This window comes from Taudactylus pleione, unplaced genomic scaffold, assembly GCF_031769625.1.
Source record: "Taudactylus pleione unplaced genomic scaffold, aTauple2 ptg000375l, whole genome shotgun sequence".
In the NCBI taxonomy this organism is placed as follows: Eukaryota; Metazoa; Chordata; class Amphibia; order Anura; family Myobatrachidae; genus Taudactylus; species Taudactylus pleione.
In genome coordinates, this window is record NW_028284776.1 from 382,912 (window position 1) to 400,942 (window position 18,031).

General features: G+C 45.3%; 1 protein-coding gene across 1 annotated transcript in view; it reads left to right on the top strand.

Moving 5' to 3' along the window:
- TEX11 (testis expressed 11) overlaps window positions 1–18,031 on the top strand; it is a 358,563-nt gene that overhangs the window by 260,707 nt on the left and 79,825 nt on the right. The window contains exons 24-26 of the mRNA XM_088444985.1: window positions 15,028–15,100; window positions 16,563–16,712; window positions 17,171–17,279. Coding sequence (XP_088301111.1) covers window positions 15,028–15,100; window positions 16,563–16,712; window positions 17,171–17,279 — 332 coding nt within the window. The remainder of the gene's footprint in view (window positions 1–15,027; window positions 15,101–16,562; window positions 16,713–17,170; window positions 17,280–18,031) is intronic.

Here is an 18,031-nt window from a genome sequence, read left to right on the forward strand (position 1 = left end):
ACTAGGTGAGTTTCTGGGAGAGAGTGTCGGAAGAAAATGTGTACGTGCTTTTTCAGGACTATCAAAAAATACCGTATGGCCATTGTCAGTAACTTTCAGTTTTGCTGGATATAATAATGCGAATCTCTTATTGTGTTCCACCAAGTATTTGCATATTGGGGAGAACTCTTTGCATTTTTGTGCAACCACAACAGAGAAATCTTGGAATATCAGTATACGGTGATCCTCAATTACTAAGTCTCTCTGTCTTTAAAAAGCTGATAGTATTCTTTCTTTAACTCTATAGTTAACAATTTTGCAATCACAGGTCTTGGCCTGTTTCCTGGACCCTCTCTCTCTGGACCGAGTCTATGGACCTCATTCAGAGTCGGTCGTAAGCGGCCGCTCAGTTGTACGCATCCGATGTTTCCAAACCACACATGCGCACGGTTAGTTGTGCGCATGTGTGTACTAGGCTTTGCGATCCAAAATGCTGTAGATCGTATGGCTTACGAGCAGGAAGTGGCTTCCGAGAGTTGATTGACATGAAAGGCCGTTTGTGGGTGTTGACGGGGGTGGTGGTCTGAAAACGCAGGCGTGCCTCAGCGTTTTGAGGGTGTTTTAGGGGCGTACATAAATTACCTGCTACGACCGACATTGAAGGCCGGAAGTAGTAAAACGTCACTCTGCTAGCAGGTTCGAGGCCTGGCTGATCGTCCAGCTTGAGGTTGGGTACGTGCTCTCGCAAGCCCCAGAGTACAATCGATACTATCGAATGTTATTGATGTTTGGATTGATGTTTCTATTTTGAGCCACACAATGCAAGCAGCTAATAATCGTTTGCTGAAGCTAATAACACTGCTAATTGGCTTGTAATTGATTCAGCTGCGTTTGCATTAGCGAATAATAAGAATAAATAAATTTCATGGGGATGGCTTATTCTATTCGGTTTTTTGTTAATTTTTGGTGTAATTTGTATTATTATTTCAAAATCCGGGTTTAAAATCTTTTTTATCAACAAACGCACTACCAGTAAAACATCAGCATGAACTAAATGACATTTGAACAATAAAGTTTTAAGACCAATTGAAAGGGAGGAAAAAAAAGCCAACAAAACTTTAGAACACTAATTACATAATTGTCAACAAGCTATTAACAAGCTGATCGCTAGAGCATGGAAACATGACATGTGGGCATCAACACAACACAAGCAGCCGCAACCATCAGAAGAAAATGAACATACAGCGACTGACAACGATTGACTCGATCGCTAGCTGCTATCACTCGCTAGCTAGAGGAGGTGCATTGTTCACGTATGGGCGTCACTTTGGTTGCAACCGACCGGCCGGGCGATTGCTTCCTTTTTCAGTTTCTCGGTCGTTAGGTGTACGACCGAGCGGCCGCTTACGACCGACTCTGAATGAGGTCCTATGTGTTCTCTCTATTTGAGGTACCCCTATATCATCTTGGATATCAAGATTTGTGATTAAGGTTTTTCCCAAATAGTCAAACAATGCAGAGCCCTTTACCTGTTCCGGTATGCCTATAAACCTCAGATTGTTACGTCTGTGCCGATTCTCTAAATCGTCGACCTTTTCTAACAACTTGTGGGATGTTACATAGGAATCGTGCGATTTTTGTAAGGTATGCAATTGATCTTCCACATCACTCGTTCTCTGCTCAACAGTGTCTAATCTATTAGAATGTTCCGATATTTTGGACAAATCTGTATCTAGAGAGGTTTGAATTTTATCTAGTCTCATCAATTTTAGGGACAAATTGATCCAGTTTTTCCTCCATTTTTGGAAGAAAATCAAGGAATTTCTCATCCATTCAAAGTTTTAAGTGTTTCAAATTTTTCATCTATTTTAGGCATGATAGCGCTTAGCAATGCAACCGCTATGTCTGGGTTTGGGACTACAGAATCAGTTTTCCTCATATCAGATTGATTGGCAGGTGGAGTCTGTGTGGGAGAGGAAGGTGAAGCACCTGCCTTCGCAGGGGTTTTATTTGGTATAACCATTGTGCGAGAAGAGGTTCTCTGTGGTAATGGAGGTACAGATTTAGTAAAATATTTCTCCATATACCAGATACAATTATTTAAACACAGCAAAAGGTCAAATAGATGTTGTGAACTATTGTAGGACCTGGAAACAAAATACGTATGAGTTTGTGTTAGCTGTATAACAAATAATATTCACCTTCCTAGCAGTTTGAGCTGACCTTAAATGTACAGTCAGGTGCATAAATATTGGGACATTGACAGAATTTTCATATTTTGGCCTCTATTCACCACCACAATGGCTTTGAAATGAAACAAACAAGATGTGCTTTAACTGCAGACTTTCAGATTTAATTTGAGGGTAATTACATCCAAATCAGGTGAACAGTGTAGGAATTACAACGGTTTCTATATGTGCCTCCCACTTTTTAAGGGGCCAAAAGTAATGGGACAAACTAAACAAACCTAAATCTAACTTTCACTTTTTAATACTTTGTTGCAAATCCTTTGCAGGCAATTACAGCCTGAAGTCTGGAACTCATAGACATCACCAGACGCTGGGTGTCATCCCTTTTAATGCTCTGCCAGGCCTCTACTGCAAATGTCTTCAGTTCCTGCTTGTTCTTGGGGCATTTTCCCTTCAGTTTTGGCTTCATCAAGTGAAATCATGCTCAATGGGTGCCAGACCGTAGCAGACAGGATCCGGATCACGAGGTCTCCAGTTTTCAGCAGAGAGGTGACTTTTTCACTGCCGCCCATCCAGGAGAGCCGGGCAGCCGTGGCTAACGGAGGGGCCGCCGATTCAAAATACAGGTAAGCGGCACTTGGGATGGTGGTAACAGGAAGGTGTCTCTCGCCACTTCCAGGGGGAGCAATTTTCTGTGCCAAATATTAAAATCGCCCGGCGTCATGGTCCTCTGTGGTTAGGCACCTTTTGGCAGGGAAATCAGCAGGGACAGTCCCACAATAGTTTAAGAGCAGTGTACTGGCTTAAGATGGCGCCGAGTATCTTCGCGCCAAGTGGGCCACACTGCGTGGCCGGACTCCGGGGATAAATACGCGCTCCGTTCTGGCCAATAAATGTCACCAGATTGACGTGTAGATTCCCCTGTCGAGGGGGACACTTATGATCAGCAGTTCTTCACCTGGGAAAGCACAATATAGGTAAATATATATGCCAGGTACGAGGCTGAACTAAAACGCGGCCAACTCAGTTGCCCCGCCCACCGGAAGTCCTCTAATTGGTATTCTTGTAGACTAGTGGACAGTATACTGGTGCAATATATATATCTATAATGTGAGTATAAATGTCCTGTTATTAAATTATACAAAACATACATGACTAATGGGACATTGTTCTGCTTCGAAAGGTTTGCTCTTTTTTATCATGTCTACCTGGATATTTGGGTGCACTAATAAAAAAGCTCATTTGAGTTTTGTCAGGGACCCCAATAGGTATCCCTTATTTGGCACTAACTAGGTTAGAGCCAATAACTGTATCACTCTGACTGGTACTACATTAGGGCCAGGACTGAAATCACGCAAATCCCCAAGTCCTGATGTAGTGAGGGCAGAGATGAATAAATAAAGGAACACTTTATTTACAAAAGGAAGTACAATGATTAGTTACATAAATTGTATACAGGTATATAGTTTTACAGATTACATAGACAAATGAGTGTTGCAATTGCAAAATAAAAAGGAAAAACTTACACAGAATTACACTCGGCTTATTCTGATTTCGGGGACACTGCAGGTCGTGGCTTCAACTTAGAATTTATCCCCCAAGTCTGGCAAAAAGCAAAATTATCCTTGCCTCCCACCAGTGATGTCATGACCTGGCTGGTTTGTTAATTAAATTGTTAATTAACCCATATGCCGTCAAACCACACCAACCCAGTGTACAACTTCAAGTATATTGCTATGATTTTGGGAATCCCTTGCTGTAGTGGAATATAATTTTTTTTATCATAAACAGATAAAATATGGTGAGTCTTTTGATCTCTGCCTATGTTCATCCCGTGAATATGGGTACACGACATCAGAACGAATGCCCGTGAACAGTGATTGTGCGTTCACACTGGATGACTTTAATGAATGAGGGAACGATCACTGGCCACTATCGCTAGGTTTTATGTGCAGCACATCAAACCTGGCGACTCGCTAGCGAACCCAGGAGCGTACAATCATGCGTACACACTGAGCAACGTAGGCAATATGTTGTGACGAACCAGCATATCGGCCCAACATTGCTCCAGTGTGTACCCAGCTTAATCCCATCTTCTACCTTCCAATCTCTTGGCAAAAGTTTTCTGCTAGCACTGACATACAGCCATGCCTGATCCCTCATTCCTGACTATACAGATGTGTCCACATCGTACGCTACAAGTTGCATTACACAACGCGTGAGCGCCGTGTGGCTCGGTAGTGCTGAATGTCATTTTGTGTGATTTTTTCCTTTGAAATGCACCTTATTCGCACAACTGCGGGTGTATCTGCAGGTGACACTCTAATTTAGCATTTTGCATGCAGATGCACATGCAGTCGCACATAGAATATAGGCATGCTGCATATCATTTTAATCAGCAGAAGCTGTTTGTGCTTCCTATAAGAAACATTTTAAGGAAAAAAAATGCATGAAAAAATGCTCGGCGCTATTTAGTCACGTCATAGCACGACTAGAAGGACTCCCTCCTGCAAGTTCTCTATTGTCACATCTTCATACAGTGAAATATTAGTTTCTGCCATGGTGCTGACAGAAATACCCACTCTATCACTCTGCTCTGTTCCCTTGCTCCACAGTTCTCTGTCAGTATGGCACATTGCCCTTTCTCCACTTTCGTTGGAACAATCCAAATTTATCATAATAGTAGTTCCTTCTACGGGCTTTGCTAAGAAAACATCTTCCTCCCCCTAGACTCTATTTGGGACCCTACCAGTTCTGGCACATAATTATTCACACTCACATTCTGCACTACTACCCAGTTACCTGGTTTCCCAACAATGTTACATACATCACCCCTATCACACCTTCCATGGTATGTATCAGAATAAGTTCAGGGTCACATCTCTGTGAACAGTGTACAGGTACCACTACTTTTGGCTCCTTATGGGGGCTAGCTGGGAAGAGCTATTTCTCAATAGCCTCTGCTAGGTCAGTTCCCTTTTCAACTGCTACCATTTTGGGTACCTCTACTACTAGTGCACAGAGAGACACACATTTTTCCTCTGCTCCTCCTCCTTTGAGGCACACTGCAATTTCAATTCAGAACTCCTTTCTTGGGACAAAATACTGTCACTAATGCACTCCACAGACTTTTGGGTCTATTTTCTAAACTGTGTTAGGAGACAAAGTGAACAGTGACAAGGTACCAGCCAATCAGCTCCTAAGTGCCATGTCAAAGGCTGTGTTTGAAAACTGGCAGTTACGAGCTGATTGGCTGGTACCTTATCACTGTTCACTTTATTTCCTAAAACAGCTTCGTAAATAGACTCCCGTATTGATATGATCCTGCTCAGCCACGAGCTTGCTTTAAATCTCCACTAAGCCTTATTTACATGCTTACAACTGACCAGTTGTAAGCTTTTATGTTAACCGGTCAACTTAGAAGTGACCCCCCCCAGCGCGCAAGTTGTTGGCTGCGGGTGCTGCGAACGTCATCTCAGGTTTAGTACCATCTGTAACTCTGGATCATCCTTAAAAGAAGCGTGCAGTGCCAAAAAGACCATTGAATGGTGACCTAAGGAAATACATACAAAGATACCGACTACGTGACTGTTTATACACCAATTTTGGGTACGCATATTGGATTATTCTTTCTATATAATAAGTTCCCATAAATTACTACACCATAAGGCGCTTGTTCTCTCCCCTTTTTGTCTTTCATATATATATATATATATATATATATATATATTGTGATATCTTGGGGGTAATTAGCTCGGCAGAGGGTGGATTGGTGTAGTGTTTAGGTGCTTAATGAGGGTCCACACACAGCTTTCAAGTAAATAAATGATGCTTTACTTTCCAGCATGGAAAGTCAGGAAACAAATAGAAAATAATAAACAACCTAGCCCCTATTTAGGGCGTCTAACTCACTTCTTGAACCCTCTCTATAAGGGTGCATCTAATCTGCCAATAAAGTCTCTCACAGTCTCTGTGCCTTCCCTGTATCCTCCAGGTATACAGTAGGTCCTGGCTTCCTCAGCCTGCAGCCCCGCTGCTTCAATGTCACACAGTCAGAGAGGTTTATGGTCCCCCCCTTGCCTCCTGCAAGGTCTAGACACAGGCCTCCTGGCCCCCAATGGCTCGCTTAGCTTAACTGGGCTCTCTGGCTGCCACAGTCTCACATAGACTGTTTCCAGCAGCAGCCTGACTGGTCTGCCTTCTCATCAGCCCACACCTGAGCTCTCTCCACAAGGCAGCCATTAGGCATCTTCCCACAATGCTCCAACCACTAAATACAACAGTGTGTGGGTATAATGTTCTTTTCAATGGACAATGACTTGATTGAGAAGATCAATAGGGGGGTAGGTAAGTGCATTTATTGATTACATTTGAGAGTAATGGCACAAAAATATACTGTAATGGTAGAGTTGACAGGCTGCAGAGTTTTTTTAGGGGATAATCTCCCAAGCACACAAGCAAAAAAGAAGGGTAGAGAGGCGGAAAAACCTGAAGAGGTGCACTGTGTGTTAATGGGAAAAGAACATAATGGCTCTGAGTATTGTAAAGCAACGCACATGTGTTAGGGAATCACAAGTTTCTACAATGTGAAAAGATGTAGATAACACATCACTGGTTACAACCAGAACAAAATAATGCAAATGACTAGAATGTCTTAAAAATCGACAGAGCATAAAGCACAATTAAGAGCAACACATAATAATGAATAAAATATATATTATGCTATGAAAGTAAATGGTACTGAAATTATATTGTCATTAGTGTAAATAAAGTAGCATATCATTTCAAGAACGTCCTGGCATGGCTAAAGAAATTGAGTCAATGTGAAAAAGTCACTGATAACAATAATGGACTCATGCTTTGGAGATAATTACAATAAACTGTACAGTAGCTGTATTCAATGGTGTCCCATAGAAGATAGTTAGGTTAATGTTAGATTAATATTGTTGGTGATTTATGCTCCAAGGTCCCACATAAATTATACTATGTTTATGTTAATGTTAAGATATAATATATTGTGCATGGGACATTTCAGCTTGAATTCCAATCTGTTATGAGTTAAACAGTACATTCCAATAATGCAAGTCCATAAAGGTCAGGTGAATCTGGTCTCAGGCGACCTGTGACAGGACAGGTTCCCAGAGTCTGAGGTCCACTGAGGTAATGTGGCTGCAATCACCTTTTATTAGGGTGATGGAAGCACTAATCACAGCTGCTGGGTGAAGATGTGCAATGAATATATATGTATGAAAACTTCCTGCAGGCAATGAATTGCAGTAGTACTCTGCTCTAGCACCACTTATTACTGATTGCTATAGAGAGCCAGCAAAAGACCCTACAGTACGCCAGACTTGGAACCCAGCTACCCCATGGCTACTTGCAAACTGCTATCATTTTGAGTTTTCATAAAGAAGTCCAACGAAGAGAATGTGAGAGTTAAAAAAAAATTCAAAATGCACTTTGCTCTTGTGCACACAAAAAAGCCCTATAATTACAATATTAAATAACTAATTCCAAAGCTGAAAAATTTAGTGGAATTAATTAACATATGCTACAAGATAGAAACCAATGGTCCAGTGCCAGGGGCGGATTTTCCGCAAGGCAACATAAGCAACCGCCTAGGGCCCGGCGGGTACCAAGGGGCCCGTAGCCGGGCCAGACCAAACTAGACATCATGTATTCGGACTCAGAATCACTGTTCCTGTGCCCAGTGTAAACTGTTCCCAGAAGAGCACAATGCGCACCGCGTGACGTCATGATCTGCCCTGCACTCCCACAGGGTCTGCACTCTGCACTGTAGTCTCTGTAGTGCATGATTGAATGAAGGGTGTGGCTTCCCGGCTCCAGCCAGCTCCATGCGGCCCACTGGGGAGCCCTGTATCCGCCGGATGCTAAAATAATGATGCGCTGTGCAGGGCCCCAGTCCAGGCCCCATCACCTGGACAGTCAGAGGAAAGAGATTAGTGGAGAAGGCTGCTGTGTACAAGGAGAGGTGAGCTGTGCTGGTTCCGTGGTTGTGCTACAGTTCACCATCAACCTGCTATAGTCCTGGAAGGAGGGGACCGGTGGGGGCTGGTTAATGTTAAAGAACCCACCTGCTGTAGTCCAGGAGAGGGGGGGCTACGGGAGGAGGGAAGGGGGCCACAGGGGGGGGTCGATGCTTCAGCACCCACCTGCTATAGTCCGAGAGGGGGGTTTGTGTGTCTTCTTGTGCTGTATGAATGCATAATAAATGAATGTCTGTCAGTAAGAGGTGTTACTTCCGTCCGGCTCCTGCAGTGGGTAATGGGACAGACGTCATGACATCATGATGTCTCTCCCATAATGCTGAGCGCGCCAGCCCGGGAGGACTGGCGGGCGGCGGCGGGAGCGGTGTCGCGGACCAGAGCAGCAGCGTGGATTCAGGTAAGTTTTTATATATTTTTTTTTAAAACCTGCCTGCACTACTGGGGGCACAACGCGGGAGGGGGGTGGCTACTACTGGGGGTGGGGGCGGCTACTACTGGGGGCACCATTATTGGGAGGACCTCTACTGGGGGGGCTATTACTGTGGGCACCATTATTGGGAGGACCTCTACTGGGGGGGCTATTACTGGGGGCACTTAATCGGGAGGGGGAACCTCAACACTGGGGACCACTACTTGGGGGGGGACTACTACTGGGGGCATTATAAAAGGGGCCTACTACTAGAGGCACTGCACTGGGGGGACCACAACTGGGGGCAATAATAGGAAGGACCACTACAGGGGGCACTGGATAGGGGGGATCACTACTGGGGGCCTGCATCAGGGGGACCACTACTGGGGGCACTGCATGGGAGGGGGGTACTACTGCTGGGGGCACTATATAAGGGGCTTACTGCTAGGGGCACTGCACTGGGGGGACCACTACAGGGGGCACTAGATAGGGGGGATCACTACTGGATGCCTGCATAAGGGGGACCACTACTGGGAAAACTGCATGGGGGGGACTACTGCTGGGAGCACTATATAAAGGGCACTGCATAGGGGGGGGACTACTACTGGGGGCACTATATAAAGGGCACTGCATAAGGGGATACCACTACTGGGCGCACTGCATTGTGGGGACTGCTACTGGGGGCACTGCATAAGGGGGAACACTACATAGGGCACTGCATTTGGGGGGACCACTACTGGGGGCATTGAGTAAGGAGAACTAATTGGGGGCTGTATAAGGGGGACCACTACTGGGGATACTGTATAAGGGGTACTACTATGGGCCTGCATAAGAGGGACCACAACTGCATACTGGGGGTACTGTATAAGGGGTACTACTGGGGTTAAGGTGCATATGGATAGGAATGTTCAGCGTGAAAATAAAGGGGTGTGTCATGTTGACACGTCCCATTTTTAAGTGACCACGCCCATTTTTTCCTGCGCGCGCACATATCGGGGTGCTAAGGGTGGAGGGCTCCCTTTTCAAATTTGCCCTGGGCTCCAAATACCCTAGTTACGCCACTGATTTCGCTCTGTAGCAGCACATCCCTAAAAGTGAATGGTTTCCAGATCTCCTAGTTGATGCACAGGTTATTTATTACTTGCTGATACATGTTAAAAGATCCACAGGTGGTGCTAATTATTTCATTTATGATAGTGAGAATAACATGCAACACTTGTAAAATTCTATTATATTACTATTTCTATTGTAGCCATGGTGTGGGCTGAGGAGGGGGGTTTCCAGGCAGACTGAAACCCCCCCTGCGTTTGCCTATGTGTAGGGCCTATTGTGTGTCGCTGCAGGGGATGACAAGCGCCGCAGCAGTTCGACTAGTGTCCAGGTACAGATCAGCGGCGTGCGTTTCACCAGGACATCACATCCTGTCAGTGGAACGCACAGCCCGCTCCTAGCTATGGCACCCACCCGCACTTCTTGTCAGTGGAACACATAGACTAGCAAATCGCCGATCAGCTGCTGAATGGGACGCATTGGTACATTTGGGGAAAGTTAATTTCTTATTACCACAAATTGCAGCAATAGGAAATAATTATTGGGTTTGAAACCTGTTAATTAGTACATAATTGTAGATCTTACAGGGAAATAAAAATTAGAAATGTATGTTGTGATTGCCTGATACTGGTATACAAATTACAAGCTAAAGATACCATAACATTCTTTAAAAATAGTCAAATAAAAGGTGCAAACTTAAGTCCACACACTCAACCACTCCATAGGGCTAGATAGTATTAAGAAGCTCCTGGTGGCTAGTTATACGCTTCTCACAGGTCCCAAATGTATATTTTAAGTGCTCTGTAGCTCTATTCCATAGTGAACAGAGGGCCGGTTTCAGAGATAGACGCAGTGAGCATTAGTGCTGCGTTTTTGGATGCAGCAGTGATGCTCAAATATTCTAATACAGCAGGAGGCGTCTGTAAGAAAAAGACACCTCCTGCATGCAGCTTTGATCTGAGTGCTGCGTTCGAAGACACAGCATCAGATCACCATCATATTCATTGGTTGCATACATCGGCCATCTGAGTAAGCCTGGCCGCCGGAACTCCTCTGCTGGGGCCAGGACATCTGCGTCCATGTAGTTTGTAATTTGTATACCAGTATCAGGCAATCACAACATACATTTCTAATTTTTATTTCCCTGTAAGATTGGCAATGGAACACCTACAACATGATGGCGACACTCCCCCGTTTTATAGAACAGTCCAGGTCGCCGCCCCCTCTCAGTCCCCCAAATGCAGCAGCATGTCAACCAGCCACAGCATGAGGGGGAACTGTGAGTGATTACGCATGACTCGTTCTGCACATGCGCAGACCCACAAACATTGGACTACAGAAACAAAGGGATTTGCCCTCCAGCACACTGCAGCAACATCAACAAAAATACTTGAATCCTACATAATAATAGAAATTCAGAAGTATTAGTTACATACATTTAAAAATATATGAATAAGCGCCAGGCCAGCATCAAGGCTCCTCTATACTGGCGTCCCTAAGATTATGGGGTTCACGTCCAAGGCGCAGGGAACCCCAAAAGAATCTAGCCAAGGACCATCCCCAGGGCATCACACGAAAAAGGGAAAAAAGTTGATAGTGAAGTGTAAAGTATAGATGTGTAAAGCACAAACATTGGAGATGTACGTAAACCAATGGGATTCCGTACATAGCTGGCCCTGATGTTCATAAATCACCATATGCTGCCTGCATTGCAGACAACTAAAAGGAATACAACCAAATAGGGAAAAATCAGATGTACCACTCACCAGGGTTACCGACATTTGGCTCCCTCGGGAGCTTCAGGAGGGAGCTGTTGGGCAAACACAAAGGGGGCGTGACCTGGAGCATTCCGTGTCATTGTGGGTGGGGCATAGGGTGTGACAGTGCGATCGTGTCATCTTGGCCCCACCCCCTCTTCACAATGATGAGATTAATGGCATTGTGAAGCAGGGGGCGGGGCTACGATGACGTGATTCAGCGCAAATCATGTCACCGGGCCCCCCCGCTGCCGGGTTTATACAGCCGGCTCACTGGGGCCGGGAGGATTGCCTGCCTTTCCGGGGAGCCAGGAGTGGCACCCAATTTTCGGGAGGCTCGTGGCCGAATCATGATGGTAGGCAAGTATGCCACTCACCCCTTCTGGGTTGCACAGTTCCAATGCTGTACTTGGTCCAGGCTCCAGGGTAGCCAGGTACTGAGATGTCTGCTGCTCCCAGATAAGTATTAGGAGGGTTTTTGTCATCAAAAAAAGGGCTGCCTTCACCTATGGCTTGGTGTGTCCTTGTGTAAATGCTTTGGATACTTTAACATGACCAGTGACAGGGGGAAGAGCATAGCGTGACTGGTGTCAGAGCTTAAGGAGACCAGGAGACTCCCACACTTGAGACACAGCGTCGGGTGGCAGGGGACAGGGCTTAGCGTGAGCAGGGGGTGGAGCTTAGTGTTACAAGAGGCTCACATACTGAGGACACAGCTTTGGAAGACTGGGGTGGATCATAGTGCTGTGGGGCAGGGTTTATTGCAAACGGGGTTTACTGCAACTGTGAACATTGGTGACACAGGTTTGGATGGCCAGGGCGGAGCTCAGCGCGAGTAGGGGGTGGAACTTCAGTTGGCTTTGTTGGTCTGCACGGGGGTGGGGGGCAGGGGTGTTGATTGGACGGGAAGATAAAGTGCTGGGCTGCTGGTAGTGAGGGAGTGGTGACAGGAAAATATTTTTTTTTCCTGCCAACACTACACTGCAGGGAATCAAATGGGTCTATTTTCATGGGAGGACCTGGAGCTGTAGCTCCACCCGCACCATTGTTAATCCGGCCCTGCCTTAAGGTCTGTGTCAGTAAGGGGTGTCTGTCAGTATGTATGTACTGTATAATAATGTGTTAATAAGTAGTGTCAGTAAGGGGAATCTTTCAGTATGTGGTATCTGTGTCAATAAGTTTGTGTGTCAGTAAGGGGTGTCTGTGTCAGTAAGAGGTGTCTGTGTAGGTAAGTGTGCCTGTGTCACTAGGTAGTGTTTGTGTCAGTAAGCAGTATCTGTGACAGTAAGTGATGTCTGTCAGTGTGTTTGTGTCAGTAAGAGGTGTTTGTAGGTAAGTGTGGCTGTGTCAGTAAGTGGTATCTGTGTCAGTAAGTGATGTCTGTCAGTAAGGATGTTTGCGTCAGTTAGAGGTGTCTGTGTAGGTAAGCGTGTCTGTTAGTAAGTGGTGTCTGTTTCGTGTCAGTAAGGTGTGTCAGTAACTGTGTCGGTCAGTAAGTGTGTCTGTAACAGTGTCAGTAAGGGGTCTGTGTCAGAAAGTGGTATCTGTCAGTAAGGGGTGTCCCTGTCAGTAAGAGTTTCTGTGTCAATAAAACAGTGTGTGTGCAAGCAGTTACTGTATCTACAATAAGGCGGTGTGTGTTATTATAGGTGCAGTCTGTGTATGCGGTTATAGGGGCAGTGTGTGTGAGGCTTTCTGGGCAGTGTGTGTGTCAGGCTTTCGGGGAAGCGTGTATGTGCGGCTATGGGGGCAGTGTGTGTGTGAGGCTATGGGGGCAGTGTATGTGTGTGCGGCTATGGGGCAGTGTGTGTGTCAGGCTATGGGGCAGTGTGTGTGTGAGGCTATGGGGGCATTGTGTATGTGAGGCTGTGGGGGCCGTGTGTGTGAGGCTATAGGGGCATTGTGTATGTGAGGATGTGGGGGCCATGTGTGTGTGTGAGGCTATAGGGGCAGTGTGTGTGTGAGGTTATAGAGGGTGTGTGTGTGAGGTTGTGGGGGCCATGTGTGTGTGAGTTTATAAGGGCATTGTGTATGTGAGGCTGTGGGGGCCATGTGTGTGTGAGGCTATGGGGGCCATGTGTGTGTGAGGCTATGGGGGCAGTGTGTGTGTGAGGCTGTGGGGGCCATGTGTGTGAGGCTATGGGGGCCATGTGTGTGTGAGGCTATAGGGCCATGTGTGTGTGAGGTTATAGGGGCAGTGTGTTTGTGAGGCTGTGGGGGCCATGTGTGTGAGTTTATAAGGGCATTGTGTATGTGAGGCTGTGGGGGCCATGTGTGTGTGAGGCTATGGGGGCCATGTGTGTGTGAGGCTATGGGGGCCATGTGTGTGTGAGACTATAGGGGCAGTGTGTGTATGTGTGGCTATAGGGACAATGGAGCTTATTCAGAGGCGGCTGTACGGTCTACGACCGCACGGCCGCCTCAATGTTTTGCCAGTGCGCATGCGCACGAGGGAGCCGGCTCCCTCATGCGCATGCGTGAGACCCGCTACGACCGACAGCACTGGTCGTAGCGGGTCTCGATCCAAAGGGGGCGAGCTGTCGATGTTGATTGACAGCTCACCCCGTTTGGAAGGCGGGCCGGGGGGGTGGCAGCCCAAACGGAGGCATTCCCATGGGAACGCCTACCGTTTGGGGGAGGCCCCACTGACATCACTAGTGATGTCAGTGGAGAGCTTCCGGCTCAGACAGAGCCAGAAGCTCTCCGGGGCTTACAACCCTACCCTAGGGTCTCGTCGTAAGCCCCGATGGTCGCGATTGTCTCTGACCATCGCGACCATCACCGGAGCGGTCGTTAGAGCTGTAGGTGTTAACCCACAGCCTAACGACCGCAACAGAGGCGGGCGGACAGGATGCAAGCGGCCGCCCAGTTTCTGAGCGACCGCTTGCATCCTCTGACCGCCTCTGAATGAGGCCCAATGTGTGTGTGAGGCTGTGGGGGCCAGGTGTGTGAGGCTATAGGGGCAGTGTGTGTGTAAGGCTATGCGGCATTGTATATGTGAGGCTGTGGGTGCATGTGTGTGTGAAGCTATGGGGGCAGTGTGTGTGTGTGAGGCTATAGGGGCAGTGTGTGTGTGTGAGGCTATAGGGGCAGTGTGTGTGTGTGTGTGAGGCTGTGGGGGCCATGTGTGTGTGAGACTATAGGGGCAGTGTGTGTGTAAGGCTATAGGAGCATTGTGTATGTGAGGCTGTGGGGACCATGTGTGTGTGAGGCTATGGGGGCCATGTGTGTGTCTAAAATGGCATTCAGTTGAGGGAGTGGGGCCCCAAACTGATACCTTGCTTAGGGCCCATGAGGTCTAAATCTGGCTCTGTCCAGTGTAGCTCTACTTTCTTCTGCTGCTGATTCAAACAGGCAGTGAGAAGTTAAGATCATGTCATCCACAATGGACTTGCCATCTGGCAAATACCAGAAGGGCTGGTCCAGCCTTGTAAAGACCTGGCTGCGCGGTTCCGCCTCCCTGCACTCTGCTCAGGCGGCTTGCATAAAAGGGAGCGAACCATTAGGTCATGCCCATTGACTCGTGGCATCCCCCCATAAGTGTAGCCATGTCCCATGCTTTTTCAAATTCAAGCCATTAGTGAACTGATGCAGCATGACATTCATGTATACATATTGATGTATCTTTTGTGCAGGTTGAGCTTCTCATTAATTCATTGGAGAATATTAAGCTATGTCGGGAGATATGGGTTACCCTACAGTCTGCAGGTATGATCTGTTTGACATCTTATAAAACTTGTATCTTGTTGAAAATATTAGCTATTTAAAGAAAAGTTTGCTATACTGTGCTTTCAGAACTTAGCCCAAACTTTAAAAATGTTGGTTCCTGTGTGTCTAATTTTATACTAAAAACTTTCAATAAAAGAAAACTAAACAATATTGCAGAAAATACACATATGCATAAGAAAGTATTATGGAACTTTTGAGTGCCCCATTACTAGCCACACTGTAAAACAGATGTTACAGTAGCGACACTTTCTTCAATTATTCTGTAACTTAAAAGTTATTACAGGTTGAGTCTTCCATTTCCAAATATTCCGAAATACGGAATATTCTGAAATACGGAATAATTTTGGCATGACTGAGATAATGAAACCTTTGATTTTTGATGGTTAAATGTACACAAACTTTGTCTAAGGCACAAATTATTAAAACTATTGTATAAAATTACCTTTAGGCTGTGCGTATAAGGTGTATATGAAACATAAATGAATTTAATTTCTGTACACAAACTTTACTTGAGCCACAAATGATTGAAAATATTGTATAAAATTACCTGCAGGCTGTGTGTATAAGGTGTATAAAGAACATAAATGCATTCTGTGTTTAGATTTGGGTCCCTTTCCCAAGATATTCGACATACGGAACATACGGAATATTCCGTTATCCAAAATACCCCTGGTCCCAAGTATTTTGGATATGGGAGACTCAACCTGTACTAGGCATGGGAATCGTACTAAAGTTAAGCTGCTCTGCAAAGTTGTGGAACAGAAAACAGGTTGTAGATATGTCATTTGCAGCAGCTGGACTGTGAGACATAACTTGGAGGATTACTGAAAGTGGCAGGCAAATTGCTAAAGCCTGCATAAGGGATCTTATTCACATTGATCAAGGAGACCTGATTACATCCATAGGAGTCCTTATACTATACATAAATCAGGTGAAATTCAATTGGCCAAAGTCCGTTATATAGGACCTGATCCTCATTGAATTGTGAGACCTATTCCAGTTCTCAGGACTTTTCTTGTATTACATCATATATGAATTGGTTGTGATCTTAGTGATTACCACCGATGAAGTCCCCAAGGGGATGAAACGCGTAGGTTTTTACGTCAAGAGTTTCAAGCATTAAAGTCGTCGCCCTGATGGGTTTAAAGAAATCACAATTTGCTTAATCTGCAAAGTGATATTATCTGTTTTATGCAAGAAATGATTGCACAGGTTGAGTCTCCCATATCCAAAATGTTTGGGACCAGGAGTGTTTTGGATATTGGAATATTCCGTAGTGTATATATATATATATATATATATATAGTGTTGTCTTTATATTTGAGCAAGTGATTTACCAGTTCAGAGAAGACATGCTCCTCAACTATATTCATACAACATGTACACCTGTTTGGGGAACTTTAAATAGAGAGATTACTGCAACGTTTACTTCTTTACACAGATGATTTTCCTAATGACCCTACTGAGACTCTTTTGCTCTTGTATGAGTTTGAAATCAGAGCCAAATTAAATGACCCAGGTTTGGAGACTGTGCTGGAATCTGTGTGGGAGCTTCCCAACCTGGACACTAAGACTTTAGAATGCATTGCAGGTAAGTCACAATATAGCTGTACACTCATCCACAGTATATTCAATTGGAAAATAAATGAATGCCTTCAATGCTCTGCAGAGCAGGGAACTTGGATTGAGGAATGGTGCCCACATCAGGGAAAAGATAAGCATTCAGCTTCGGGGCACTACTACTGTATCTAATGGCTTACTGTGATTGTTGCCCTTGTATATGTCTGATGTATTTCATACATGGCATTTTTATAAGGCAAACTAGAGCATGTTAAGTGCTAATTATGCCTTCTTAATGGGCTGGCCATACTCACTCTAATGTCAAGCATTTGGAAACCCCCCTCTAGGAATCTTGTGTTTATCCCTGAAACCTATGACAATTCTTGGAATAAATCTAGGTCTCCCAATAAATCTAGGACTACAATATAACCATGTGTTTCTGCTTATTCTGATTAAATATACTTTCTTTTTATTTATTTTTCATTAAAGCTTTATCCATGGAAGCACCAGCATATTTTCCATCTGTTTGCAAGAGAGTGTTACAGGGTGCACTATCTCTGCATAAGAAGCAGAACACTCTGGATGTGTCCAGACTAAGGTATAGGTTTCTCCTGCGCTGGTGTATATGTCTGTAGTAAGAACTGTGAATATTAATTTACCTTTAATTAACATGTGTAGCTAATACCTATTACAGGTATGGGATCTATTGTCCTGTCTACTTGGGACTAGGGGCTTCTGGATAAAGATTTCATGCTCATTTCAATTAAATCTCCAGTTGCAACTGAATGAGTGTCATGGGGTTTTCCCACACAGGTGGTTAGTATACTATGGGGATTGGTGTGTGGGGGGTTGGTTAATATACTGTGAGGAACAGTGTGTGCGTGTAGGTGGTTAATATACTATGGGGACTGGTGTGTGGGGGGTTGGTTAATATACTGTGAGGAACTGTGTGTGCGTGTAGGTGGTTGATATACTATGGGGACTGGTGTGTGGGGGGTGGTTAATATACTGTGGGGACTAGTGTGTGCATCTAGGTGGTTAATATACTATAGGGACTAGTGTGTGGGGGGTTGGTTAATATACTGTGAGGAACAGTGTGTGCGTGTAGGTGGTTAATATACTATGGGGACTGGTGTGTGGGGGGTTGGTTAATATACTGTGAGGAACAGTGTGTGCGTGTAGGTGGTTAATATACTATTGGGACTGGTGTGTGGGGGGTTGGTTAATATACTGTGAGGAAAAGTGTGTGCGTATAGGTGGTTAATATACTATGGGGACTGGTGTGTGGGGGGGGTGGTTAATATACTGTGAGGAACGCTAATATACTAAAGGGACTGGTGTGTGTGTGTT